This window comes from Acartia tonsa, chromosome 6 (genome assembly GCF_053477335.1).
Source record: "Acartia tonsa isolate MP-2025a chromosome 6, ASM5347733v1, whole genome shotgun sequence".
Classification (NCBI taxonomy): Eukaryota; Metazoa; Arthropoda; class Copepoda; order Calanoida; family Acartiidae; genus Acartia; species Acartia tonsa.
Window position 1 is genome coordinate 6,258,843 of NC_137265.1, and position 26,867 is coordinate 6,285,709.

At 36.8% G+C, this 26,867-nt stretch overlaps 3 protein-coding genes and 1 long non-coding RNA gene across 4 annotated transcripts; 2 read left to right on the top strand and 2 right to left on the bottom strand.

Moving 5' to 3' along the window:
• The first annotated feature begins 6,582 nt into the window (after positions 1-6,582).
• Positions 6,583-7,918, top strand: LOC145321680 (uncharacterized). The gene is made up of 4 exons (XM_080163201.1): positions 6,583-6,718; positions 7,116-7,194; positions 7,425-7,493; positions 7,638-7,918. Exons 1-4 carry the CDS (start codon positions 6,665-6,667, stop codon positions 7,907-7,909), a joined length of 474 nt encoding a protein of 157 aa, XP_080019327.1. The 5' UTR covers positions 6,583-6,664; the 3' UTR covers positions 7,910-7,918.
• An 802-nt stretch (positions 7,919-8,720) lies between these two features.
• LOC145321681 (uncharacterized) lies at positions 8,721-16,272 on the bottom strand. Its single transcript, XR_013880377.1, has 3 exons — positions 16,158-16,272; positions 9,727-9,913; positions 8,721-9,217 (listed from the first exon to the last, which is right to left on the bottom strand). It is a non-coding gene; the product is annotated as an uncharacterized LOC145321681 (long non-coding RNA).
• Positions 16,273-21,393: 5,121 nt separating this feature from the next.
• Positions 21,394-23,344, top strand: LOC145321682 (uncharacterized). Its single transcript, XM_080163203.1, has 4 exons — positions 21,394-21,471; positions 21,821-21,899; positions 22,550-22,618; positions 23,026-23,344. The coding sequence occupies exons 1-4, from the start codon at positions 21,418-21,420 to the stop codon at positions 23,298-23,300; spliced, it is 477 nt and encodes a 158-aa protein (XP_080019329.1). The 5' UTR covers positions 21,394-21,417; the 3' UTR covers positions 23,301-23,344.
• Positions 23,345-23,674: 330 nt separating this feature from the next.
• On the bottom strand, positions 23,675-25,573 carry LOC145321683 (uncharacterized). The gene is made up of 4 exons (XM_080163204.1): positions 25,513-25,573; positions 25,115-25,178; positions 24,351-24,539; positions 23,675-23,928 (listed from the first exon to the last, which is right to left on the bottom strand). Exons 2-4 carry the CDS (start codon positions 25,175-25,177, stop codon positions 23,770-23,772), a joined length of 411 nt encoding a protein of 136 aa, XP_080019330.1. The 5' UTR covers position 25,178; positions 25,513-25,573; the 3' UTR covers positions 23,675-23,769.
• Between the last annotated feature and the right edge of the window lie 1,294 nt (positions 25,574-26,867).

Genomic DNA, 26,867 nt, shown 5'->3' on the forward strand with positions numbered 1-26,867 from the left:
AATGAGTGAGTTTGTGAATCATCATTGAGGTATTTGAACCCTTACATAAGTTTAAAAATTTTCTTCTTAAAAACACGACAAAAAGGGCAAAATATGACATGATGATAAAATGATGACTTTTATATCAAAAAGTTAGGCAATAAATGTCTGCTTTTCAATTTTTATGATGTATTCCTTACTTTTTTATTTGATAACAATAAAAACTTTTATATTCTTCGTAATCTTATGAAATCAAACTTAGTTTTTAATTATATTTAGAATATAAGATCATTTTACAGGGATCTAAGGGAAAAGACAATGGCCGATTAATTGATTTATATGCATAATGATGATACACAAAATCAACCCTTCTGTAGATTACGATAGGTTATTGAACCATTTGAACACTCAACTAAATGAAACAACCAATCACAATTCAATAAAAGTCCCTAAGGTTGTTAGATCAACAAATAAGAAAACGTTAATATAAGACTTTAGGGACTAGTGTAATAAACAGCCCAATTTTTCCACCCTTCCTGATCAATTTAGATTATCTTTTAAATACGGTGACCCCTAAAATGGTGGGTCCACGTATTACGTGCATGACAAATATCTCGAGTTTTTTCCGTCTTAATTTCTTACGACTTTTATACAGTTTTGTATTGTGGGAGGCGTAGTTAGACAAATTAGTTGGGGGGAAAGTACAAAGTTTATACTGAGTTAACACTTTAAGGACAATAGGGATGAAAAGTAGAAAATGTTATTTATGAAATAAAAAAATTATATTTGAATGTTGTATATTAAATAATGTATATCATAAATTAATTTTGAAATGGTTTATAGAAAAGTAAAATCTTTAAAGGTTTAAATATAGATGTAACAAACAATATGATTCAAACGGCAGATTTAAAAAAACTTTCAAAATTTCAACAATTGGACATGAGGGAAGTTAAAGACTTGAAATCTGATTTCTTTTAAAGCTGAGTAATAATTATTTAACGCATCGTATTATAGACAGCTTTCCTCGGATATTAAAAATGAAAAATTATCAGATTAAAGCCCTGGAGGCCCTCCACAGTGCAGTGGTGAGGTAAAGTTTAGTAGCCCCGCTGAGTTAGGGCCCCCTGCACGGGTAAGGTTAGGTTAAACAAGGTAAGGGCTCTCCTCCACAGGGATTAGTTTAGGTAAAATTAAGTAGCTCCACAGGGTTAGGGCCTCCTCCAGAGATTGAGTTACGTTTAGTTAGGTTAGTTTAGATGAAATTGAGTAGCCCCATAGGGTCAGGTCCTCCCACAGGGTTTAGATTAGGTTAAACAAGGTTAAATTAAATTAGGTTAGGTTATATTGAGTTGTCCCGCTGAAATAGGGCCCTCCACATGGGTTGGGTTAGGTTAGGTTAGGCTATGTTAAGTTAGTTTAGGTAATGTTAAGTACCCTTGAAGGGTTAGCACATCCATAGGGGTTAGGTTATGATAGATTAAGTCAGATTAGGTTAGGCTAAGCTAGGCTAGGTTATGTTAGGTAATATTGAGTAGACCCGTTATGTTAGGGGTTAGGATAGAGTTAGGTAGGGTAGGTTTAGTAAGATAATCTTGGGTAACCCTGCAGGGTTAGAGCTGCCTCCAGGAGTCAGGCTATTTTAGATTCAATTAGGTAAGGTTAGGCTAGTTTAATTAATATTGAGTATCCCAAAAGGGTTAGGGTCCCCTGCATTGGTTAGTTTAGGTTAAGTTAGGTTTATTTAGATAGGAATAGATAATATAGAGTAGCTTCGCAGGATTAGGGCTCCCTGCAGGGTTTAGGTAAGGTTAGGTAAGGTCAGATAATATTGAGTAGCCTAATGGGTTTGAAACCTCCGTAGGGGTTAGATTCACTTTGGCTCAGTAAAATTAGGTTAGGTTAGGTTTAGTTATGTTAGTTATAACAGAAACCCTCCAGGATTTACCCCCCTTCCCAGGGGTTAGGTTAGGTTAGATTGAGTTAGATTAGTTTAGGAAATATTAAATAATCCTGACAGGGTTAAGGCCCTCCAGAGAGGTTAGGAACGGTTAATATTATTGGATATAAATTTGTGCATATACAGTAAATTATAATAACATTATGATTTTATGAAAACATTCATAAACAACATCTATAAATGCAAAGATCTGAAGTGGTAGGTCAAACGCACATCAACATTTGTAGAGTGTAAAACTGCTTAAATATAGGATACTGTTTAAGGACATACTTACATTTTTAGGACTTAATTATAGAGAAGCTTCGGCTAAAACACTGTACAATGTTGTCTTAGGAATCATTATTTCAATTATCGCCAACTATCGCAAAAAAAAATTTAAAATCAACATGTTTGAAATGGACATACAGAAATTCTAGTAACATTTACTTAACAGATGCTATGCTTCCTAAATCGTATTTGACTTATATAGGAATCAACATACAAAATTATTTAATTGATAAGAAAAAATGTCTAAATTAACAAAAAGAGCTAACCGTCACGGCCGGACAGACAGACTGACCGATCGACCATAATTATAGAGAAGCTTCACTTTAAAAATTTCCGAATTCATTATTTTCAATTTATTTGTAATTTAGAGTGTTTGCGGTGTTCTTTGCTCAACTAGTCCCTTTGAGGAAACCATAATTTTTCCATAAAAATTTAGCCATCTTTATTATATAGCAGTTAAAATCTTTAGCTTTTTCAAATACCAATTCTTACAGACGAACACATTAAAATTTTGAGTTATAGAGTAGTTCTTCTACTAAAAAAATCATTTGGTACAACTAATTTGTCTTAACTAAAGCATTTGTTTAAAGTCAAAAATATATAACAACATTCATTTTGTATGTTTACTCACTGAGAACTATCGCCAAAATTTCAAAGAATTTAATTAAACGAAAAAATCTAAAAATTATTATTGATTAATATAATCTCGAACGGTTGTTATTAAATTATCTTTTAAAATTAAATTTCTTTTTTCTTTTAAAAAATCAATACAACAATGTACCTAATAACATTGTGTACTATTATCAATTTGAATGTAGAATAATAGAGGCGTTTCAAGGGGGGCGTACCAAAAAGTGGTTAATTCACCACCATTAATTAAACAGTTTTGAGAATAAAAATATAAAAAATATTGATTTTTTATACATGTATCATATTTTATTTCTGATTATCTTTCATTTCAACAGTAACGGGTGACTTTAGCTTAGGCGTCAATTTATTCGCAGAATATAAAATGTGTTCACTTTAAAGTAAAACGAGGATGACAACATCCATAAAATCAAAGCTCTAAAATCAGAAGGAAGAACAGTCAAACAATAAATTACGAACATTAATTTCCAAGTCTAAACAAAATTGTACATACATTTTTTGTAAAATTGCATAAATATAGGAATCAGTAAAAGGACATACTTTCATATTTAGGATTTGATTATAGAGATGCCTTGCTTATAATACTTTAACTTATTTTCCTAGGAATCATTATTCCAAAAACCAGATAAAAAGGATAAACAGCATCTTTTAATGGAGTTACTGACTTTCTGATAGATAATATAGAGTTGCTACGCTTTCTTATTCGTACAAAACTGTTCTAAATTGTGCCTAACTGTCATAGGAATCATTATGAAAAATTCGAAATTGATATGACAATTCTAAAATGTCGATTTTAATTATTATTTTATACAAAAAATGTTGTCAAAAAAGTTACAAATCAGCATGTTTTAACCCTTAACAGTCGGGCCCCTTGCCGCACCTTATTATCTCAGTTCCTATTAGAGCTAGAGGGCTAATTTTTTTTGTGCAAGTCCCCTGTGTTATGATGAATTTCCGACCTTAAGTAAGTCAAAGTCAATTTTTGCTTCCTTCACCCTTTTATTTAACAACCTTTGTTTTTAGGTCCTTTTTTACTTAAAAATTTTAAACGGCTGTAATTTTTTTATTTTTGAAGCTAGAAGAAATTTTTTTTGCAGAAAATGTTTATTTTTATGTAAATTTTATATTTGAAATATCAAAACATAAATTTCAGCGGCAGCAGCTATATTTGGCAGCTGCCAGCCGCCACAGTCGGCGGTCGGCGGGAAAACGGCGGCGGATCTTTATGAAATTTTAATACATTATGTAGACATGTAAGAAAAGCTTAAGTTTAAAGTTTGAAGTCTCTAAGTCAAAAATTGCGGCCACAGGAGCCTTTTAAAGATTTCTGGAGACCTGGAGGATCAGGACCTGCAGGATCATACCTGGAACCTGAAATTGACTTGAACACCTGTATTTAATATGAGGATGTACTACTAAAGGATATTTTAGTATTTTGGTAAGATAAAATGCTTTGTTTAATTAAAAAAATATTTTTGTTCTTTACCTGGATGACTCTGCCAGGTTTGCTGGCATCCTGTGCCCGCCAGGATGGAGATATTCAAAAAATTCCAACTCTCAGTTATGTGTCATACCCACACTTAAAAAGTCAAGCAGTATGGGCTCTTTATCTTTCACACACAGAAAATGAGATAGAAAAAACTGGATGAGGGGGCGTTCAACGCCCCCCCCCTCTCCGACCGTTAAGGGTTAAATGAACGTACAGACTTTCTTGGTAGAGTTGCTACACTTTCTAATTCGTATGGACGGACGTACGGGCGGGGGGACCGATCAAAATTATAGAAAGGCTTTTTTTAAAATGTTTGCAGGAACAAATTGAGCTGAAAAATGAATCTTTTATTTGTTTGCAATTTACTCTATAATTTAAAATGTCTTTTAGTCCGTCTAAAAGAGTGTTTGTTTTATAAAGAATTTCTGTATTTCCTACCCTTTTACTTTAGTATCGAAGCTACTCTATAATTCAAAATGTCCGTATTTCGGTTGGAGACAAAGTGGGGGGAACGTGATTTTCTCGGCTCCTATGACAGATAGAAGGCTGAAACTTTTTGTCAACATTCCCAACACTAACGAGCATAATTAACTTTAACACATTCATAGCGGTCGGACTGCTTTTTAGCAGGTTTTAGGCTATATTTGTATTTTTCAAATTTTTCACCATAACTTTGGTGTTTATGGTCCGATTTTCAAATCTTTTTTAGTTATTGATATCTAAATTAAATCCAGCATATAATTTACTTTGGCCGTTGGTATGTCAATCATTATAGAAAATAAAATAAGGTTTTGTGTTTATTTTTCCAGTGAATCTTTTCTTGATTTTAAAGATTACTCTTTCATTCTATTTGTATGTATTCCCATCCACGATTTTTGTGCCACGCTACTTATGGATGTTGTCATCCTTGTTAGGCCCTTTTTAAAGATTTTAAGCTGCTGTAGTTTTCTTTATTTTTGATGGTAGAAGAGCAATTTTTCCAAAAAGAAAGTTTATTTTGTATTAGAATTCTCAAAATATAAACTTCAGTGGTGTACTTGGAAGCTGTCTGCCACTGCAGTTAGCGGTTGGTGGGAAAATAGCGGCAGATTTTTATGACATTTTAATATGTCATGTTAACATGTTAGTTTAAGCTTGGAGTTTAAAAATAAAATTATCTTAGTCTAAAAGTGCTTTCATAGGAGCCATTTAAAGTTTTATGCAGGTCATACCCAAAACCTGAAAATGACTTTAAACCCTATATTTTAAATTGATATGGACTACTATAGGATCTTTTAATATATTGGTAATGTAAAAAGCTTTGTTTAAGTAAAAAAAAATATTTTTGTTCTTCACCTGCATGATCCTGCCTTGTTTGTTCGCATCCTGTAACCCCAAGGATGGAGATGTGGACTCTCACACATAAAATTTGATAGAAAACATCTGAGGAACTCTAGAACAATGGTTTCCTAATAGTTTATTTGTTTGTTTTATCAAGGTAACGACTTACGGTCGGAAATTTTTTAACAACCAGGGAATATGCACACAACCTTCTTGCTGTAATAGAGGATGATATAAAAGGTTAAAGGAAGCGTTCAATGCTCGTCCCCCTCCTCCCCACTCAAAAACGGAAGGGGTAAAGCTACCTACAACTGCCATTGTTTTCAAAAATGATTATATGAATGGTGTCAAGAAGTTTCAGGTGTCTATCTTGAATAGTAGCTGAGAAAATCACCTTTCCCCTACTCCATTTATGACAAAGTTAAGTATAGATGGACATTTTGGAAATAGAGTAGCTTCGCTACTAAAAAAAAGTGTCATGACATCCTAGAAGTAACTCGAATTTTTACATTAGTTTCATACGAAGTTGTCTGCGATGTCATCGCTAATTTTTAAAATCAAATTGATATTTTTGTTATACAAAATTAAATTTCTTGATAACTTTAATTGCTTTTTAATACAGAATGTATATATTCTAAATATAAATTAATTTTGTTTCTACTAAGGCGTTGCAAAATTTTAAGTTCGCCAAAATTGAGATATGCCAGAGAGCCGGACCCACCATTTTAGGATTCACCTTAAATACAATATAGAACTGCAAGTTTTCTCTTTTGGATAAATCTTATATTCATAGTTGACCTTTGGGGCTCTTTTTGTTAGCAATCCTATACTCCAAAAAATAGAAGATGGCCATTATGAGCCAGGGGTAAAGCATAAGAAAAAAGCATCAGTAGGAGAGGGTTATCAGTGATCACAGATACTTTTTGTAAAAGCATCAAAAACAGTTTGTTTTAAAACCGGACCATATGTTTTAGCAGATAAAACAATTGTCTCAGTTAGAAATAATGAGAGCAGTAATATTCATACTCAGTCAAATACTTTGTATAACTTATCAGAAGGTATATATTTTTTTTGAAAATAATGAACATTTTATTGAAACAAAAACAATTTGGCTTCTAAGCTTATACAATTCAATTATCTTATACTGCAGTTGGCTTTTTTGGTACTAGAATGGTTTTGGGCTATTTCTTGCCTTTTACCTTGAATAGCGACCAGCATATATTTTATATGTTCACATTTCTGCGGATAGTAAAATGAAAATTTAATGAGCCTACAAGATTCATCCTATAATTAATATATCCTTTTTCTGGAAAATTACCTATAATTCGATACAATATATGATTTTCAATAGAGGAAATTAATCTTTTTTTGAGTCATACATGGAAGATCTTAAAAATATTTAATACATATGAAAAAAATATACTATAATCATATTTTGATTTTGATTGAATTTAGGATTTGTTCTTAAGCAATGATGATATTGGTTCTTCTGTTCCAAGATCATTGTGTTGTGTTACAGCTTACATGGCCTGCAAGGAATGATAAACAATAAAACTTCTTTGTACTTAATTAAAAAGCATAAAGTGATCATGAACCTTTATTAAAAAAAAACTTTAATATTTATCTTGTATAACAAAATAAGATTGTATAGACAGCAATTGAATTTGTAAATGTATATTAACAATGTATAGACAGAAACGTTGTATTATTTTCCAATGTGTAATTTTTTTGCATACTTGACTATTGTTTATTTTGATGGAAAACAGAAAGGATGTATAGGACAGCCCTGTGAAACAAAGTGTAATGGTAGATGTCCATTTGGTTATTGTCCAGGTACAAAATAAAACTTTATGCATTTTTTAAGACAGGTTTAAGGCTATTTCTATATGGGGGAAAATATTAACACCCCCTTTAGTTATATAAGAATTGTTTTTTAGAAATGGGGGATTCAATGTGACTTTCATCTGGCATTTTTAGGTATGACTTGTGGGACTGTTGCACCTGATGGATGTTTGACAACAACAACCACATCTACTAGTACAACCACAAGAAGAAGTATAAGAACAAGAAGAACTACCATAGCTAGCACAACAACAAGACCTACTACAGCTAGTACAACACAAAAATCTACCACAGCTATCACCACACAAAGAACTACTACAAATCCTTCCATTTTCAAATATCCTGCCTGCCCTGGATGCCCCCTGCCCCCAATGCCACCAAATTCTATCATAGGCTATATCCAATAACCTATACAATTTGCCTATATATTAATCACCCCCCCCCCCCCCACCACCAACTATTTATTTTCAATTATTATTTTCTCTACATCCATAACCTCCCCCACTGCCTCCAAGAGGTACAGTTTGTGCTGTAGATCATGAAAAATAATTCTAACTTTATGTTTTCCTGCTACAGAAGTTCAAACATTTGAATTATATTTTTTAATCAAGGAAATATATTTATCAGATCTCCTTTTTTATTCTTTGTATTACGTTTTAGAGTGTTGAGAAAATACCATTTTTTTAGATTTAAAACCAGACCATAGTTTTTACAGATTAAACAATTGTATCAGTTGAAAAATGAGAGCTGTGATATTCATATTATTATTCAGTCAAATATTTTACACAGCTTACCCAAAGGTATTATTTTCTTTAAAATAATGAGCATTTTATTGTAATACTAGCGATTATTGAGTAAGTTTGGATACTTAATAGTTAAGTACATAATATCAGTACTACCCTTGTCACAAGCTCCTCTGCGGAGAGCGTCATTCATTACGGTGACTTAATTTGGGACACCTGCCATACTCGGCAAGGGTGAGGTAGTAATGAGTAGCTCTCATGAGATAGCAGTTCAAATCATAATGTGCTTGAACGTGGAGCTTGATAGCCCTAGTGGCTATACAAAAGTGTTTCAGCCAACTCCATGACAACTTAGGTCAAAACCTTAAGAGACTATAGCTAATCAATCAATCAATTTAAAATGGAATTGTTGGAACAGTTTATTTCGTTGTTTGAACAGTTTATGTTGCAATTGGAAGAATCGATTTTGTTGTTAGAACAGTTAATTTTGTTGCTGGAACAGTAGATTTTGTTGTTGGAACAGTTGATTTTGTTGTTAGAACAGTTGATTTTGTTGCTGGAACAGTAGATTTTGTTGTTGAAACAGTTAATTTTGTTGTTGGAACAGTTGATTTTTGTTGTTTGAACAGTTGACTTTTTTTGTCAGAAGAGTTGATTTTGTTGTTGGAACAGTTGACTTTGTTGTTGGAACAGCAGATTTTGTTGTTGGAACAGTTGGTTTTGGTTGCTCGAACAGTAGATTTTGTTGTTGGAACAGTTGATTTTGTTGTTGGATCACTTGATGTTGTTGGGACAGTTGATTTATTTGTTGGAACTGTTAATGTTGTTGTTGGAACAGTTAAAAAAAAAACAATCTAAAATAGAATTGTTGGATCCGTTGATTTTGTTGTTGGAACAGTTGAAGTAGTTGTTGAGGAACTAGTAGTTGTCGTAGAACTTGCTGCAGTTGTTGAAGCAATTGTTGTAGTTATCCTACAGGTTGATCCAGAATAAATATATAGTTTTTTGCGCATTTTCTGTATAGCTTGGTGTTGGGGTTTAGTCAAATGCACTTATTAAGCCAAACTTTTCCTAACCAGAACCAAATGTATAAATAAAATGGTAATAATTAAGAACAGCTTTACTCAAAAAGAGCATTTGACTAAACCCCAACCAAACAAAGCATTAGGTACTGCATGTTAAACAAGAAACTCCTGTCTTCCTACATCCATTGACACCTAGGTACACAATTTTAAAATTAAGCTTATAGTATAGAATTGCTCTGCATTTTAAAGATATCTTTCCAATATGGCTTCCAAGCTGATTAGTATAAGCTAGAATAGTTCTCAGAAAATCATGACGTACATTGTTTTGCAGACACTTGTTTCATAAAAAAAAATCATACAATTAATAATAATTTTATCTGATAATTTTTAAAAAAATATCTGCAGAAAGCTGTCTATAATACGATGCCATAAAAAAACTATTATTTTCTGGATGACCTAGGTGTAGTTGAAGTTGAAGATGTAGTTTTTGTAGTAGTTGTAGATGTAGCTGGTGTAAAGGTTGTAGATGGTAGTGTTGGACATGTTGGACAAGTTGGACAGGTGACAGTTGGTGCACAGGTTGTGCCGGATGATGGAGGCACTTGGGTACTGGTTGTTGGTGGTGTTCCTAATGAGTGTGGACCTAAAACATAGATAATTTCAGAACTGATAATTTGGCCCTTTCATAATCTTAAAAGTACACAACAATGAAATTAACTGAGATTTCTTTTAGGGTGTAATTGGTTTTAATAATTGGTAGGTTATTGCAAGTAAGGTATAACCATTTCCTATAACCAAGTGTTAAACTATCTGCTTTCCTTAAAAAATCAGCCATCGTAAGTCCAGCAACAGAAACAGAAAGTCAAAGACATTTTCATAGATGAATAATTATGAAGCTTTAAAAATGGCCTATAAAATATTACGGTATAAAATACAAATGTTCAATCATAGGCCAATGCACAAATCAATGGCGGGCCAGTTTATATTTTAATTGACCAGTTTATAGGCCAGTATGATGTTATTTTATATAGGCTCAATAAAAAGCTTTGTGTGATTGTGGTAGGGGTGAAGCAGTTCAACCCTACTGAGCGAGTTCGATTCAAAAGAGCCCCTAGCCTTAAGGATTCTATCAATAAAGTACTACAAGTAGTTACTGTTTAAAAGATATATTTGAACTGAATGCACATACAACAAAGTTAATAGCTTATATACAAAACAGATTATAAATGGGTTAGGTAGAGAAGGGTGTGGGGGAGATGGGGGGAAGCCCCATCCAGGTGAGCAGTAGAGTGGTAGGCTCCCATAGGGGGTAAGGTAGACGTCTCCCGGAAAAGGGTAGGTTGCTGGGGGCACGAAGTGGAGAGGGGCAGCGCCCCTCCCATTATCAGTGGTGTATAAGTTGACCGCCGTTTCTGATGTGCAGACAATGGCCAAAAATGGGCTGGGAAGAATTGTGATAAGCTGGGGATTAGCGTCTGGGTGTTATTTGGTGAACACGGAGCATCGCATACTCTGGAAAAGGCTTGTCCGTATGCCGCCTACCACAACCTCCCCTTCAAGGGCTGCGGGACCATCGGGACATCAGGCCTTGAACCATGGTGGGCGGCATACTCTCCCTGGGGCACGGCACGGTGTAGGACAGCTCGGGCCACACAGGCCCCTCGGGATACTCGTTGCTCGGTCTGGCTGTGGTTGGTAATCAGCATGGTCAGCTCCCTGTCGGCTCGCAGCTGAGGGTTGGTGATGGTCAGGCCTCGGTGCTGGAAATTCTGTCTGGTCTGGAGAACTATCTCTGTCTCAGCTGGCAATCTGACATGGAGGCCCAAGCTCACTCTGGAGGCCCCTAGCGGGGGGACGGCGATGGAAGTAGGCGCATAGAGTTCCATGGGTGCGCCCGCCTTGTCCAGGTTACTGGGGGCCTTGGCTCCAACTCTGATGGGTATGGCTGTCATCTGGAGGGGGCACATCGCTTCGGCGTTGTCCTCGGGGGCCGCAACTTCCATCTCAGTGGCTGCTTCTCGTCCTGGGGGCTTGCTGCTGGCTGGCAGAGGCTCCATGTCGGCATCTGGGTCCCATATCGGGTCGGTAGGTAGCGCCGGAGGGGCTGTTCCCAGTTCTGCAGGTTGGCTGGTCAGGTTCTCTTCTTCTCCTCCAGGGTGGTTGGTCCGGTTCTCAGGTATCTCCAACTCTAGTTTGTCCGTTGGATTACATATGGCGCCAGCTGGCGGCACAGGCGCAGGTCCAGACTGCTCTCCTCCTTCTGTAGGGTTGCTGGTCAGACTCCTGTCCACAGCTGGCGGTGGCAGGACAGTGACTTTGGCTGGTTGGTACAGGGGCAGTTGGCCAATGGTTCCAGGTTGACTGCTAGCTGGTACGGTTGCTGCAACCGTTCCACCATTGGACTGGTCCAGGAGTATCCGGCTTCTAGGGTCTCGGACAACGCTGGCAGGTGGTGGTGGCAATTTGGCTGCCACCTTGTCTCCCCTAGGGTTGTCTTGGACGGGGGCAGGTAGGAGACTGGCAGTCAGATCTTCAATGTAGGGGTTGGGGCCGGTCTGAAGGTCCGGCAGGGGTCTAGCTGGCCTCTGGGCAGGCAGCTCCCCAGTCCCTGCTGCGAGGGGACTAAAGGTACTACATCCTGAGATCTCTCCCCTAGCCGGGAGGTGACCTGGCACTCTGTTTCCATCTGGGCTAGGACAAGGTCTTTGACCATTGGGCTCGTTACTGGGTGCATCTCCTCTCTCTCTCCAGGCGATGGCGGCGGCTTCTTCAAGTTTGCTGGAGGTGGCTGATGTCGGTATTCCTGGGTCCCACACATCATCAGCTGGAGGCGTAGGTTTTGGAAGGTCTCCCCTGGCTGGCAAGTTCTTCTTGGCTGGCCTTGGACAGGGGTGTCTGGCTAGAGATGACCACTCATTGGCAGTTGAGGGTAGAGTTGGTGAACCCTTCCCAGGAACAGGCAGGTTGGTTGCTACTGGGTCTGTGCAGAGGCAGGCTGCCGATTGTCTCACAGGGGCCTCTAGGCTTCTTGGGGAGTGGTGTTCTGCTATCCCCTTGCACCTCTGACCCAGTCCACAGCTAGGGGTGGTGGCCTCAGCTAAAGTCTCCTTCTGTTCATCTGGCTGGGGCCCTAGCTTCCAAGCAGGGTCTCCAACTTCTTGTAGATCCTCGTTGGCTGGTTTCCTGGAGGCGATGGTGGTCCCTCCTCCTCTTGGCTCGTACGGTAGGTCTGGTCTCTCCGTGGCGGCAACGGTTGTTGCCCCTCTCCTCTCCTGGGTGGTGACAGGGGTCACCTCTCCTCTCATCACATCTCCCATTGGGGGGCTTGTCCCTTGGTGGCACTGGGTCAGGGCAGGTTGAGATGCTGCAGTGGCTGGCAGCTGCTCGGGGCTGGCCTGGTGATCAACCTCTGGTGGCCTCTGGCCCGTCCTGGGGGTCTGGTACCTCTCTCGTAGGCAACCAATTCTCTGGCATGGGTTCGAACCCCCTGAGCCTTGGTCAGGGGATCTTCTGGGTTTCTGGATGCCTGGATGCCTGGTCTCTCCCACGCTGCCATATACCACCGCTGCGGTACTCAGTTGCTGACTTTCCAATCCAGGTGAACATTTGTAAGAACATCGAGAGATGTAGGGGTAAGAGCCAGGTACAACCACTCAACATTAACAATACGATGACCGGCAGCCAGGCAGTGGTCATTGATGCCAGGTGGTTGAGGGTCACAAGCTGGCCATCCCTGACTTCTTGCTGCACCGTGGGACGTCTCGTTTGTCCAAGGCAGGCGATAAGCTGGGCCAGGTGACCAGGTAGTTGCGGGTCCGAGTGAAAGGACACGGTTGCAATGGGGCATCCAGGGGCAACCCTATTGTACGGGGTTGATGTCACAGGTAGCTCCCCCGGCGGGCAGTCCTGAGGCTTGAGGTTGGGGTCCTCCCCAGGCCTTGATCCTGTGGGGGCCTGGACTCTCCTCAGGGGGGCTGGCTCTCCCTTACTCCTGGTGCCGGGTGATGGCCTCTTCCTACGGCCCTGGGCTGTATCGGGCTGGAGCTTCCATCCTCCTGGGTTAAAAGGGTAATTGACGTCCTGGCACTGTCCTGGAGCGCTTGGTACCTCCATCTTGAGCATGGGGTCTGTCTCCCAAAATTCAGTCTTGTCCAGCTCCAGGTCCGCCTGGGGTCCTACAGGTTCTCCCCTGGCATGTAGACGTTGGGGTGGATTTGTGGAAACCTCCAGCACATCAGGCTTAACTAGCTTCCCAGCCACAGGGAGGCCATCATCCAGTAGGAGGTAGTGCTCCCCTGAGTTTACCACCAGGACTTGGAAGACGCTTGCTGATCCTGGCCGACGGTCGTATGATCTTTTAGGTACAATGAGGTACTCCCCAAACTGCTGCGCTGGGGCAGGCAAGCGGATTGCGGCCTGAACGGGTTGGCCAAGTAGCTGGACGGCGATAATCGTGAGGCTGCAGGTCGGTAGGGTGACTTGCTTGGCTGTGATCAGCTGGGCCACGTGCCCGTTCAAGGGGAACACGGCGTTCAAGGTGTGCGTAGCCGGCCGCGACTTGACGGGCTCGGCTTGGTAGGAGCACTCGGGGATGGATCCGGGAGGACAAGGTTGGCCGTTGATGAAAGTATCCGCAGTTAGGAAGGCTCCCGGGAGACAATAGGTCTCCGGGAAGGCTGTTGGCGATTCTACCATGGGCGTGTCTGGTACAGGTGGAAGGGTCACAGCCAGCAGGTTGGTTCCCTTGCTAGCGGTGAGGGCCGTGTCCACCCAGTGGGTTCTGCTCTCATCAACATGGGATGATTCTGGGTGCAGGCATGGCAGCGGCTCCTTGTGGCTTGGTCCATGTTCAGTGTCGTCACGGGTGGCCGACCGTAATTTGACGGGCTTGGCACCGGGAACGTCTGGCCGTGACTTGACAGGCTCGGTGGTGGCCGGCCGCGACTTGACGGGTCCGGCACCAGGGGCGTCCGGCCGCGACTTGACGGGCTCGGACTTTGCGGGGACTGGCCGCGGCTTGACGGGCTTGGTCTTGGAGTTAGCCGGTCACGACCTGATGGGCTTGGTTCCAGGGGTGGCTGGACTCCACTGTACTGGGGTCATCAGGCCGCGACTTGACGGGCCTGGTCCCGGACTTAGCTGACGGCGACTCGACAGGTTCGGCCTCTGGGGGCCCCTCGTAGCTTAACTCTCTCTTGGCGGTCTCGCGGTCCACTTGGACACCGTGGAGGGGGATAAACTCCCCACGCACCCACAGACAGGGGGTCTGCATGTCGAAACAAAGCCTAGTTCCAAACTCACACAGAAAGACCCCCCCTAAGCTCAGTGGGTGCGAGAGTTTTCTGACCACAGTCACGTGGTGCAAATGGAGGATGAGCGTATAGCTCACCGCCATATAGAGCTCGCTTAGTTTGCCAATTACCTGGAGGGGCTGCCCCCTTTCATTTGCAGTCATGATACGCGTACGTGTTGGAATCAGCAGTTGTTACACCCCGCAGAGGGTGCCCCACACTTCCGACAATGCGTTCATATGCTCCTTCCTAAGTGTAATCGCAAAACATTGCGGCAAATGTGGTCGTTTCTATTTAAGACTCCCCCTCTAGGTTGTTTCTCGCAGGAGGAGACTGCAACTATGCTAGCATTCTCCCTGCTTTTAGGAGTGTTGGCTAGTGTAACTGCTCGGGAACGAGGCTTTCAGCTACAGCTGCGTCTGGACCTTTAGTCCTTTGATACTCGCAGGAGGCGACTACAACTATGCTAGCATTCTCCAAGCTTTTAGGAGTGTCAGCTAGTGTAACTGCTCGGGAACAAGGCTTTCAGCTACAGTTGTGTCTAGACCTTTGGTCCTTTGAGCCCTAGAATCAGGTTGTCTGTGGTGCGTTCAGCAGGCAAAAATTTACTCGCAGCAGGTAAAAATACAGCTGCGTCTGGACCTTTAGTCCTTTGATACTCGCAGGAGGCGACTACAACTATGCTAGCATTCTCCAAGCTTTTAGGAGTGTCAGCTAGTGTAACTGCTCGGGAACAAGGCTTTCAGCTACAGTTGTGTCTAGACCTTTGGTCCTTTGAGCCCTAGAATCAGGTTGTCTGTGGTGCGTTCAGCAGGCAAAAATTTACTCGCAGCAGGTAAAAATACCTGCGTGGTGCGTGCAAAATGATGGAAAAGTTGCCTAAAAAGGCCGTCTCTCTTGTCAGTTGGCTTCTTGAAGTCTTGTTGGGTGTCAGTTGACTGTCCCCTTACTTGCCAAAGGGTCCAATCTCTCTGCCAGGAGTGCTTCTAAGGTTGTCAGTTGACTGTCCCCTTACTTGCAAAAGGGTCCAATATCTCGGCCAGAGATAGAATCGGCTATTTTAACGGGGCTCGATTGAAACACGCTGACACCAAATTGTGGTAGGGGTGAAGCAGTTCAACCCTACTGAGCGAGTTCGATTCAAAAGAGCCCCTAGCCTTAAGGATTCTATCAATAAAGTACTACAAGTAGTTACTGTTTAAAAGATATATTTGAACTGAATGCACATACAACAAAGTTAATAGCTTATATACAAAACAGATTATAAATGGGTTAGGTAGAGAAGGGTGTGGGGGAGATGGGGGGAAGCCCCATCCAGGTGAGCAGTAGAGTGGTAGGCTCCCGTAGGGGGTAAGGTAGACGTCTCCCGGAAAAGGGTAGGTTGCTGGGGGCACGAAGTGGAGAGGGGCAGTGCCCCTCCCATTATCAGCGGTGTATAAGTTGACCGCCGTCTCTGAAGTGCAGACAATGGCCAAAAATGGGCTGGGTAGAATTGTGATAAGCTGGGGATTAGCGTCTGGGTGTTATTTGGTGAACACGGAGCATCGCATACTCTGGTAAAGGCTTGTCTGTATGCCGCCTACCACATGATTATACCGTAGAGTATACATTTCTCTGGGTTTATAGACCAGCAGCTCATAGCTGGACAGGATCCAAAAGGACACCTGCCATTGCATCTAGTTTGACAGGATCGTCCCACACATGCATCCTTTTCACAAACATTTGTATAGGGAATTATCACTAGAACTCCTAATTTAGTAAAGCTTAAAGTTACATTTCAGCCTATAACAAGAACGAAATTATTTTAAAAAAACATCATAAAGCCTATACATGATTTTCAGCTGTCGTTGGGGGGCTACACTTATTAGAATAGACGACCTTTTTACCTGCCTTCCAAATATTACTATAGTTTTATTTCGCTTGTAGGCTATACCTTATTACTGGTTACAACTTTTCTTATTCTTTAAGGCTAAATACTTTTTTATTAGGGGACAGTCATTTCATGCTGGGGGCTAAACTTTATTTTAATGCTTATAACTTGAAAACAGCTTAAGACAATAGAAAGTTTCTCTACAAAGTAAAACCCAAATATTCTAGCACTTTTAAATCCTTTACTGTAGCTAAAAATAGCAGACATCTAAATGGCCATTTATTGATGTATATCCCCAATGATGGTACAGAAAATAACCACTTTTGTAGATTAAAATTAGTGATTGAAACCTTTAGACACATAACTAATTGAACCAACCAATCAAGGCCCCAAGGTTTTAAAGTCAACAAATAAGAAAACGTTTTTATAAGACTTTGAGGACTATTGTAATAAATACCCCAATGTCCCCTTCCTCCATATAAAGGTAGAGACATAATTCTATATATGATAACAAAGTAAGGATTATAAAATCAAAATATTTCCATGCAGGCCACAGCATAGAGACATGGATAACAAAGATCCTACAGGCCTCTAGGGGCGCAGCTTTTAGTAAAGTTTATAAAATACAAATATTTCCTTGCAGGCCATGCAAGCATTTACACAGCATAGTGATCTGGATAACAAAGATCCTACAGGCCTCTAGGGGCGCAACTGTTAGGGATAATTAAAGTTAAGTTTCTAAAATACAAATATTTCCTTGCAGACCATATTAGCAGTTACACAGTTACACAGTGATCTTGATAACAAAGATCCTCCAGTTACAGGATTCAATAAATCAACCTAAATAAGTAATGGGATGTTTGTGTCCATCTATGTATATTTAAAAGAGAATCACCATAATAGTTATTATCGCAACGTATTGTAAACAGCTTTCCGCTGTTATTAAAATTGAATATTATAGGATTAAAACCAGTATTGATAGCCCCGAGTGACCAAAGGCCTGTGATAACAAAACAGGTATTAATTTATCATTTTTATTTTATTATTTGTAGAAAATTGTCATTGATATGATGCTATACATATTTTTCAGTGTGGCTGAGAACCGGTTCTAATCCAGCGGATATTTAACAATTTCGAATCAATACTGGAAAAGTGATTAACGATTTTCTCCAAAAATTGAGCATTTTAATATTTTGATAAATAAATGAAAATAATTATATTACCTTTATATCTGCTTTTAATTCATTTACAAAAAGATTGGAAATAAAAACTACTAAGAATGTTGCTGTAGCCTTCATTGTGATTCTTAGAAAACTGATGATAACTTCTATAACTTTTTATCCTTTTATAACAGGATGTTTGTGTGTATCTCTGTGCGTATATGTATAGCAAAAGATCTTGATTACCAGCTGCGGAACCAATAAGGTTCTCCTTTACAATCACGCTTCTCATAGGTGGAATGTTAAAAACTTTTTTGGGGGAAGGTGCCAGTACCCATATATGTAAAAGAGAAAGGGCCCCCCCCCCAAAAAAACAAACAAATTACGTTCCCTCCAATTTTTTACTTTTTATTTATAAAATTTAAATTGGAAGTGGGTGGTTGACAACCCCTACACGCCTTTTTGGTCGTAGCCGCTAGTTTCTTTAGAAATTGTAATGTGCTGTCATTTTAATAAAATTTTTATAAAAACTAAATATTAAGATGAAAATTTAACACTGAACATCTCTAAATCACAAACCTTTAAAGTAATACTTGATTATAAAGCTTATGACATTTTTACATCAAAATATTAAAAGTACATCTTTAAAATCTTTAAGCTTATTTTTACATTAATTTATGTTCATTATAAATCAATTCTTTATTGACACTATGAAATGATTTCCATTAAGGTAGACTTGAAACCTAACACTTACTCCCATTTGTCAAATTTGATTTTGACTTCTTTTAGCCTAAAATGCTCTTATTTCAGTAGTTTTTTAAAAATTGTTGCTTCCATTTCTTTTATCAGTTTACAAGTTTGATGTTAGTGCAACCCTTTATTTCCTCCTTTTTCCTTATCCATCAATTTTACAAATCTAAAACTGCAACCCAATGTATTCAGTACATGATGTTGCAAATATAGGTATTAAAATAAGGCTTCGTCACTACCTAACTTATTTTTGCATGAGCAGCCCTCATTATGAAAATTGTATAATATAAAATAACTTTATTTATTTTATGATTTATGATTTTCTTTTTTTCTGATTTTTACAGAGTATTTTATTAGATTCGTAAAAAATGTTGAAATGTTTGAAGATTTGGGTTTTGAGTATACTCTTTTGTGCTATATATGGACAGGTAAAAATCCGGGAAATCCATGGTCACCTTTTTTATAAGATCGGCTTTGTAGAGGAAGAGAGTGAACAATGGGTTGTTTATTACGCTAGTCCCCAAAGTTTTATGATAACATTTTCAAATTGGTTTGCTTAACAACTTTGGGGACTTAAATTAATCTTAATTGGCTGATTCATTAAAATGATTGTTTAACCGTTTCAACAACTAACTTTATCTACAGAATAGGTAATTATGAGTATAACTATTGGGGATGTACATAAATTTGTCAGCCATTGTCTTATAGATCCCTTCCAACTTTGTCGAATGTTTCAATAAATTCTCTTTGAATATTCTAGATGTTATTTTTTATGAACAATCAGAAAATAGAAAATATGAGTTATCGAAAGCATATTGTAGTATTTTATCTTATCTGCAGTGTCAGGCAAGTTTTATTCCTAATATTTCTGTCTGTAAGTTTTTATTTGTTTGGAACTTAAAGTCAATATCTGCCAAATATTTCAATTAGCAAATTTTGGAGTACTTTCCCTAAAAGTAGCGAGCACAGGTCATAAATATAAATTGGAAATAAGTGGAGGGGGTGGGTAAGTTATTTTATCTAACCACTCCAGAGATCCAAAACCCTGCAAGGCCTAACACTACGGAACTACTCTTTACCCAATATATAACCCTACCTAACCTGACCTAAAGTAAAATGAATCTATAACCTCTTTATAATTTTTAAAAGCGAAGCTTTTCTATAATTATTAAAAGAGAAGCTTTTCTATAATTAGGGTCGGTCCGTCCGTCCGTCCGAGACGGATAGCTTTTTTCGTTAATTTAGGCATGTTAGAATTGTCCTATCGATTTCAAACTTTGCATGGTGATTTTTGTAGTAGATATGTATGGTTTATAACTATTAACAGAATGTACTTACATTTATTTTCAATATGTTGATTTTTTTACTTTTTTAACAACACATTTTTTATGTGATATGATTATCCAAATGATCTGATTTTTGGTATACTGATACCTAGGATAACACAGTACAACATTTTAAGCGAAGCAACTCTATAATCAAGTCCTAAAAATGTAAGTATGTCCATAAACATTATCCTGTATCAATTAGTTTTTCAACAAATTTACTTACAATTTTGCTTCGACTCTTATACTTTATATCTTGATTATTCAGTTTTGACACTAAGTGTAAATGTCCGTTTGTCCTACCGTTTCAGTGCTTCGCTTTTATGGATGTTGTCATCCTTTTTTATTTCAAAATAAGTGGTTGGCGAAGGTCTGTGCACGACTAGGTACTATAATATACTTACCATAAACTCTATTTTACAAATTATATGAAAACTTGCTTATATTAACATAAATATCCTTGTTATCTATTATTACAGACAATATGCAAAGGAGCGGCATGTACTGAAGACTGTAAACCTATATGTGTTTTCGGCAGCTGTCCATCCGTAAAATGTGGGGCAATTGCCTCCACTGTTTGTATTAAGGATATGAGGGCAACTACCTGGCATTATGGCAATTAAAAATTTGAATTATTATTGTAATTTTAATTCTTTATTACATATAAAAAATATATTTTAATGCACAGTGTTAAAGCTTTTATTAACAGAATTTTTAAAGAAAAAAATGGTGAATAGTACAGACGACTCTTTTTGGCAATTTTTATCATAATGATTTGTTTTTGATATTTACCCCAGGAAGAGAGGGGGGCATTGGGCTATTAATTACACGCTGGCTTAACAACTTTGGGTACTTCTTTTCTCATTTTGATTGGTTGATTTATTTTGTTGAGTTTCCAAACGTGTCAACCACTAAATGTAATGTACAGAATGGGTAAGTTTGTGTATCATCATTGAGGTATTTGAACCCTTACATAAGTTTAAAAATTTTATTCTTACAAACACGACAAAAATGGCAAAATATGACATAACTAAAGTACATTGAAGAGAAAAAATGATGACTTTTATATAAAAAAGTTGGGTAATAAATGTCTTCTTTTCAATTTTTATGATGTATTTCTTACTTTTTATATTTGATGACAATAAAAACTTTTATATTCTTCGTAATCTTATGTAACAAGACTTAGTTTTTAATTATATTATGAATATAGAATCATTTTACAGTTGTCTAAAGAAATAGGACAATGGCTGATTAATTGATTTATATCCCAAATGATGATACACAAAATCAACCCTTCTGTAGATTACGATAGGTTATTGAACCATTTGAACACTCAACTAAATGAAACAACCAATCACAATTCAATAAAAGTCCCTAAGGTTGTTAGATCAACAAATAAGAAAACGTTAATATAAGACTTTAGGGACTTGTGTAATAAACAGCCCAAATTTTCCACCCTTCCTGATCAATTTAGAGTATCTTTTAAATACAATATAGAACTGCAAGTTTTCTCTTTTGGATAAATCTTAAGAAATACATAGTTGACCTTTGGGGCTCCTTTTTTAGCTATCCTATGCTCCAAAAAATAGAAGATGGCCATTATGAGCCAGGGTTAAAGCATAAGAAAAAAGCATCAGTGGGAGAGGGTTATCAGTGATCACAGATACTTTTTGTAAAGCACAAAAAAACATTTTGATTTAAAACGGACCATATGTTTTATCAGATAAAAAAAATTGTCTCAGTTAGAAATAATGAGAGCTGTAATATTCATACTCAGTCAAATAATTTGTTTAACTTATCAAAAGGTATATTTTTTGATCATTTTATTGTAACAAAAACAATTGGGCTTCTAATCTAATAAAATTATCTTATAGTGCAGTTGGCTTTTTCGGTTGAATGCTAACCTAAGAACTGGGCTGTTCTCCAAATTAGAAAATTTTAATATAAGTGCTGGGAAGGATTTGGGCTTTTTTATGCCACTTTTCCCCTTGAGTACAGAGCCCCTATATGCAGGGACCAGCATTTATATATATAAAGTTTCTGCGGATAGTAAAATAAAAATTTTAATTGGCCATACTTGAGAGACTTACAACTATTTAATGTCTTTGGAAATATTTTACAATGATCAAAATTAAATTTTTTGATTGAATTTAGGATTTGTTCTTAAGCAATGTTGATATTGGTCCTTCTGTGCCAAGATCATTGTGTTGTGTCACAGTTTACATGGCCTGCAAGGAATAAACAATAATTAAGACATATGAATCTTTTTTGTATTTAATTAAGGCATAAAGTGTGAATGAACCTTTTTTGTTATTAATTAAGACATAGAGTGTCTATGAAACATTTTCTAAAAAGATCTTTGTGTTGTGTTACAGCTTACACGGCCTGCAAGGATAATAAACAATAATTAAGACATAAAGTGTCTATGAACCTTTCTTTTTGATTGATTAAGACTTAAAGTGACTAGGAACCTTTTTTGTAATTAATTAAGACATAAAGTGTCTATGAACCTTTTTTTATTCATTAAGACGTAAGGTGTATATGAACCTTTTTTTGTATTTAATAAAGACATAAAGTGTCTATGAACCATTTTAAAAAAAAGATCATTGTGTTGTGTTACAGCTTATATGGCCTGCAAGAAAATAAACAATAAAACCTTTTTGTACTCAATTAAAAGGTTTAAAGTGATCATGAACCATTTTGTAAAAATAAGAAAAAAATTAAACAATGATATTTAGCTCATAATAAGATACCAATGTATAGTCATTAATAATATTCTAAGAGAAGCTTTAATTGTTACATGTTTTAGGCTATTTTTATAGGAATTGAAACAACTAGCTTTATATTATGCTTAATTGAACATTGTTTATTTTGCCAAATAACAGAAAGGATGTATAGGACAGCCCTGTGAAACAAAGTGTAATGGTAGATGTCCATTTGGGCATTGTCCAGGTAAAAAAAGAACTTTATGCATTTTTTATGACAGGTTTAAGGCTATTTCTATATGGTGTTGGGGAAAAAGGTCAACCCCCAATTTAGCTGTATAACTATAATATTTGTCTTTTAGAAATGAGGGATAATATACATGTCTCTAGAGTGATAATACAATAAAGGATAAATTGTTATCTGTCTCCAAGGATGATATACAAAACTACCCATTCAGTAGATTATGATTATTGGTTGAAATGTTTGAACACACAAATCAATAAACCAACAAATCAAAATGCAACTTAAGTTCCCAAAGTTGCTCAGCCTAGGAAACTAGGAAAATTTTATTATGAAACTTTGGGTACTAATGTGACAAACCAATGTCCCCTCCCTCCAAGTACCTTTTATCTTACTCATCTTTGCATTTTGAGGTATGACTTGTGGGACTGTTGCACCTGATGGATGTTTGACAACAACCACCACCACAACTACAACAACAACAACTACCACCACAACTACTACAACCACAAAAAGAATAACAACACAAAGACCCACCACAGTAAGAACTACTTCATATGCCCCCATCATAACCTCGCCTGCCTTGCCTGATATATCACTGCCTCCAGATGGTAAAGTTTGTGCTATTGATCATCAAACAGGAATTATAACTATGTGTTATCCTGTTACAGAAGCTCCAAGCATTTGATTTATTTTATTTGATTGAGTAAATAAATTTATCACATCTCCTTATTTATTCTTTGTATTACTTTATTCGTTGATGCAAGGTATTTTTAAAGATTTTCAACAATTTTTATTATTTATAGCTCACTATATAGTACCTCAACCTCTTTATATTTACTTTGCCCACCAGTGAGAAATTATATCCCAGGCTGACATTCAAGATATAATCATGTTTTTTTTTGTCAGTATTCCCCTTATCAAAGAGCATTCATTCTACGACTTTTTGGTCTGCCAGATGGTCATTTTGGAGTTTGAGTGGATAATCTACTTTACTTATATAAGACTTAAAAAAATGTTGAGGGTTGCAATATTAAGCCCTACACAAAAAAAACTACAAAACACCATAAAAAGATCAAATATATTTTATCTTTATTCTTTATTGAAAAAGTAAATTCACAAATTATTAGTTGAATTACAAGGACAATTTCATAAATTTATTTTTGTGGAGTTATCCTCTTTATGGTCGTTGGAGTAGTTGTGTTTGGTGGAATACAATATCCCTCAGCAATAGTTCCACATAGAACAGGTGGACAGGAACCAAATATACAGGCAGCTGTGCAGATCTCATCACATGGTATTCCTGTACATCCATTCTATAACAAAATCATCATAATATTACCTATGTAATAAGATGTCTGTTGCGTAATTGGCCAAACCGATTGATACAAAGTTTTAAGAGAAGTTTAATAATAGTCAAAAGCAAGTCTTATTTTGTGTGTGAGAATGCATCATATTTTATTAAAATTTTTATTAAACAGCTGTTAAAGTGCTCATGAATTTGCAGAAAACGTTTTATTATATCGATGGATATATGACAATTAGAGATAAATCTTTACAAATATTGTCTTTGTTTTAAGATGATTAAAAATAGATTTTGAAAAATTGCTTCAAAATATCTTTAATGTACTTCAACAGAAATAAAAGAGCTATTCTTCTGCAAAAGTCAATAGATCCTTAAGCATCAAGAATCTACAGAAGCTGGCCATAGTTAAAATCAAAATTTATGAAAAATTACCTGACATTGCCATGTTGCCAGTGCTCCACAATATAAATCTTCCCACCAGGATCTTCCTGCTCTGTTGGATGAAGGGCGAGGACTTGTGACAATTTGAAATACTGGTCTGTTCATATCCAATGCATTGTCTCCGAGATCTATTTCAGGATAATCCAAAGGAGGATAATCAGTAGTAGCTTCAACATCATCCTAGAAAAAAATCTCAGTATTATTATTTCTTATGCATCAGAATTCTAGATTCCTACTCAATAAATTGGACCAAAAAGAACACAATGAAGAAAGAATCAAACCGCAATTACATTTTTATTTCATCAAAATATAATTGATAAATAATTGAATTTCATATGTAAAGCTAGTTTTTAAGAAATCTTATAATCTAAAAATTTCGTTGCTCACATTATTGGATTAAATCGTATTTGACTCAATGATAATAATTTAGTTCGTCTGTTGGAAATTCTATTTGAAGTTGTATAAAACTACTGTGTCTGACAGCCTATCTTCTTTTTTATAAATCTATTGGCTTGCTTTCAGGGAGAATTCTGATGAGTTTTCTGGCATGCTGCGTAATTCTAGAGACGTTTGGTCAAAAACAGAGATGAATTTTAAAATAGTTTCTTTCACTTGGCCACTTCAAATGCGAGAATGCCGTGAAACTGTTTATTGTCTCGGCATTACTTCTCTTATAAATGTAAAGAAACTTTTTTAAAACTCACCAAAAGCATAACTTGTCTAAAAAGATGAATTTTTGATGTAAGAAAATTTACCTTGGGGGCAGCTAAAGTTCCAACAAAGCAAATTGTTACACATATTACTGATAATTTCAACATCCTTAATAATTTTAATTAATAAATTTTTTAAAATTAGAAGATTTTTACTTTATTATATTTTTAAATATTTTTCAGATATTGCAAAAGATAAACAAAAAATGATAAATAAATGAACTCACTTCCCATGATGACAAACAAAATTACCCCTTACTAATTTATTTGTTATTTATTTAGACAGCTTTAATTTTAAAACCAACCAATCAAAGATTTTAAGGCAACGAATATGGTTATTGAACTCTGGACTTGTATAATTTAAGTACAATAATTACACAATGAGAATTTTTTTGTCTTTAATAAATATTTATTATTCCTAATAAAAATCATTCAAATATTACCTTTCTTGTGCGATTCTAAAACTGTAATGACTAAAATATTTTCAAATATATGTAGAAATTTAGGCTTGGTCTTTAAACATTTTTTTTATTCAGTATTGTTTAAAGCTCTTAAGAGGTCACTTATAAGTGTTCTATTTATGAGACTTCTCTATAGAAATAAAAGCTCACACAACATTGCAAATACAAAATAAAATAAAAAATAAAAAAATATATGTTAAAAACCAAGCCTTTATCAAATCATAATGTAAATTTATTATATTTAACACCTAATGTTCTATATTGATTTATGAGATATTTTACAAAGATCTAATGTCAAATGTGACTTTTAAAGATATTCTAAATATTTTTAAAAAATCTTACAAAATTTCAAATTAAAGATTAACACAATACATTATATTCTCCTAATGTTGAACTGTTATGACTTCAAATGGATAAAACGAATCGTTTGTCTAAAATTATAGAACGATTTTAACACGCACATATAGAGTCTACAGACGAAGGCACGACAACCAGTGATTCAAAGGGATAAGACAATGACCGTTAAATTATACATTCTGTTGATTGAAATTAGTGGCTTAAACGTTTGAACACTCAACTTAATTTATGAATCAACCAATCAAAATTTACACTAAAGTCCCCAAAATTGTTAGGCCAACGAATAAGAAAACGTTATTATAAAACTTTGGGGACTAGTGTATTGCCCATTGTCCTCTCTCTGACAACATAAAATATTAAAATATGAAATGGCCAATAAGGAAATTGACAAAATTGTTTTTGTTTCCGAGTAAAATTAATATGTCAAATCCAAAATGATGGGCAACCAAATATGATCAATTTTGGGCTCCAGGACAAACGCAGGAGTGACAAACGTCGGAGTTGACAAACACAGGAGTGTCTTAAATTTTAAGTTAAGTAAGTATTTCTATATAGGTTAGGTTAGGTTACGATATAAATATATAAAAAATTCTCCCACAGAGGTTTGGCACTTAAAAAACCAACATTGCATATGAGATGGTTTATTTAGGTTAGGTTAAGTGTCTACTTCGTTTGTGCACTCAGACGTTTGTCACTCCAGCGTTTGTCCTATGACTCAATTTTGTTTTATAATACATCAATACATACAGACCAGGGATCTAAAGGGATAAGACAATGGACGATAAATTGTTGCACATCAACAATGATGAAACACAAATTGCGGTTAGTGGTTGAAACGTTATGACACTTAACATAATAAACTAACACATCAAAATGCAAATTCCCTAAAGTTATCAAGCCAATGAATAAACAAATGTTACTATAAAACTTTGGGGACTAGTGTAATAAACATATCCATGTCCTCTCCCTCCCTGCATTCA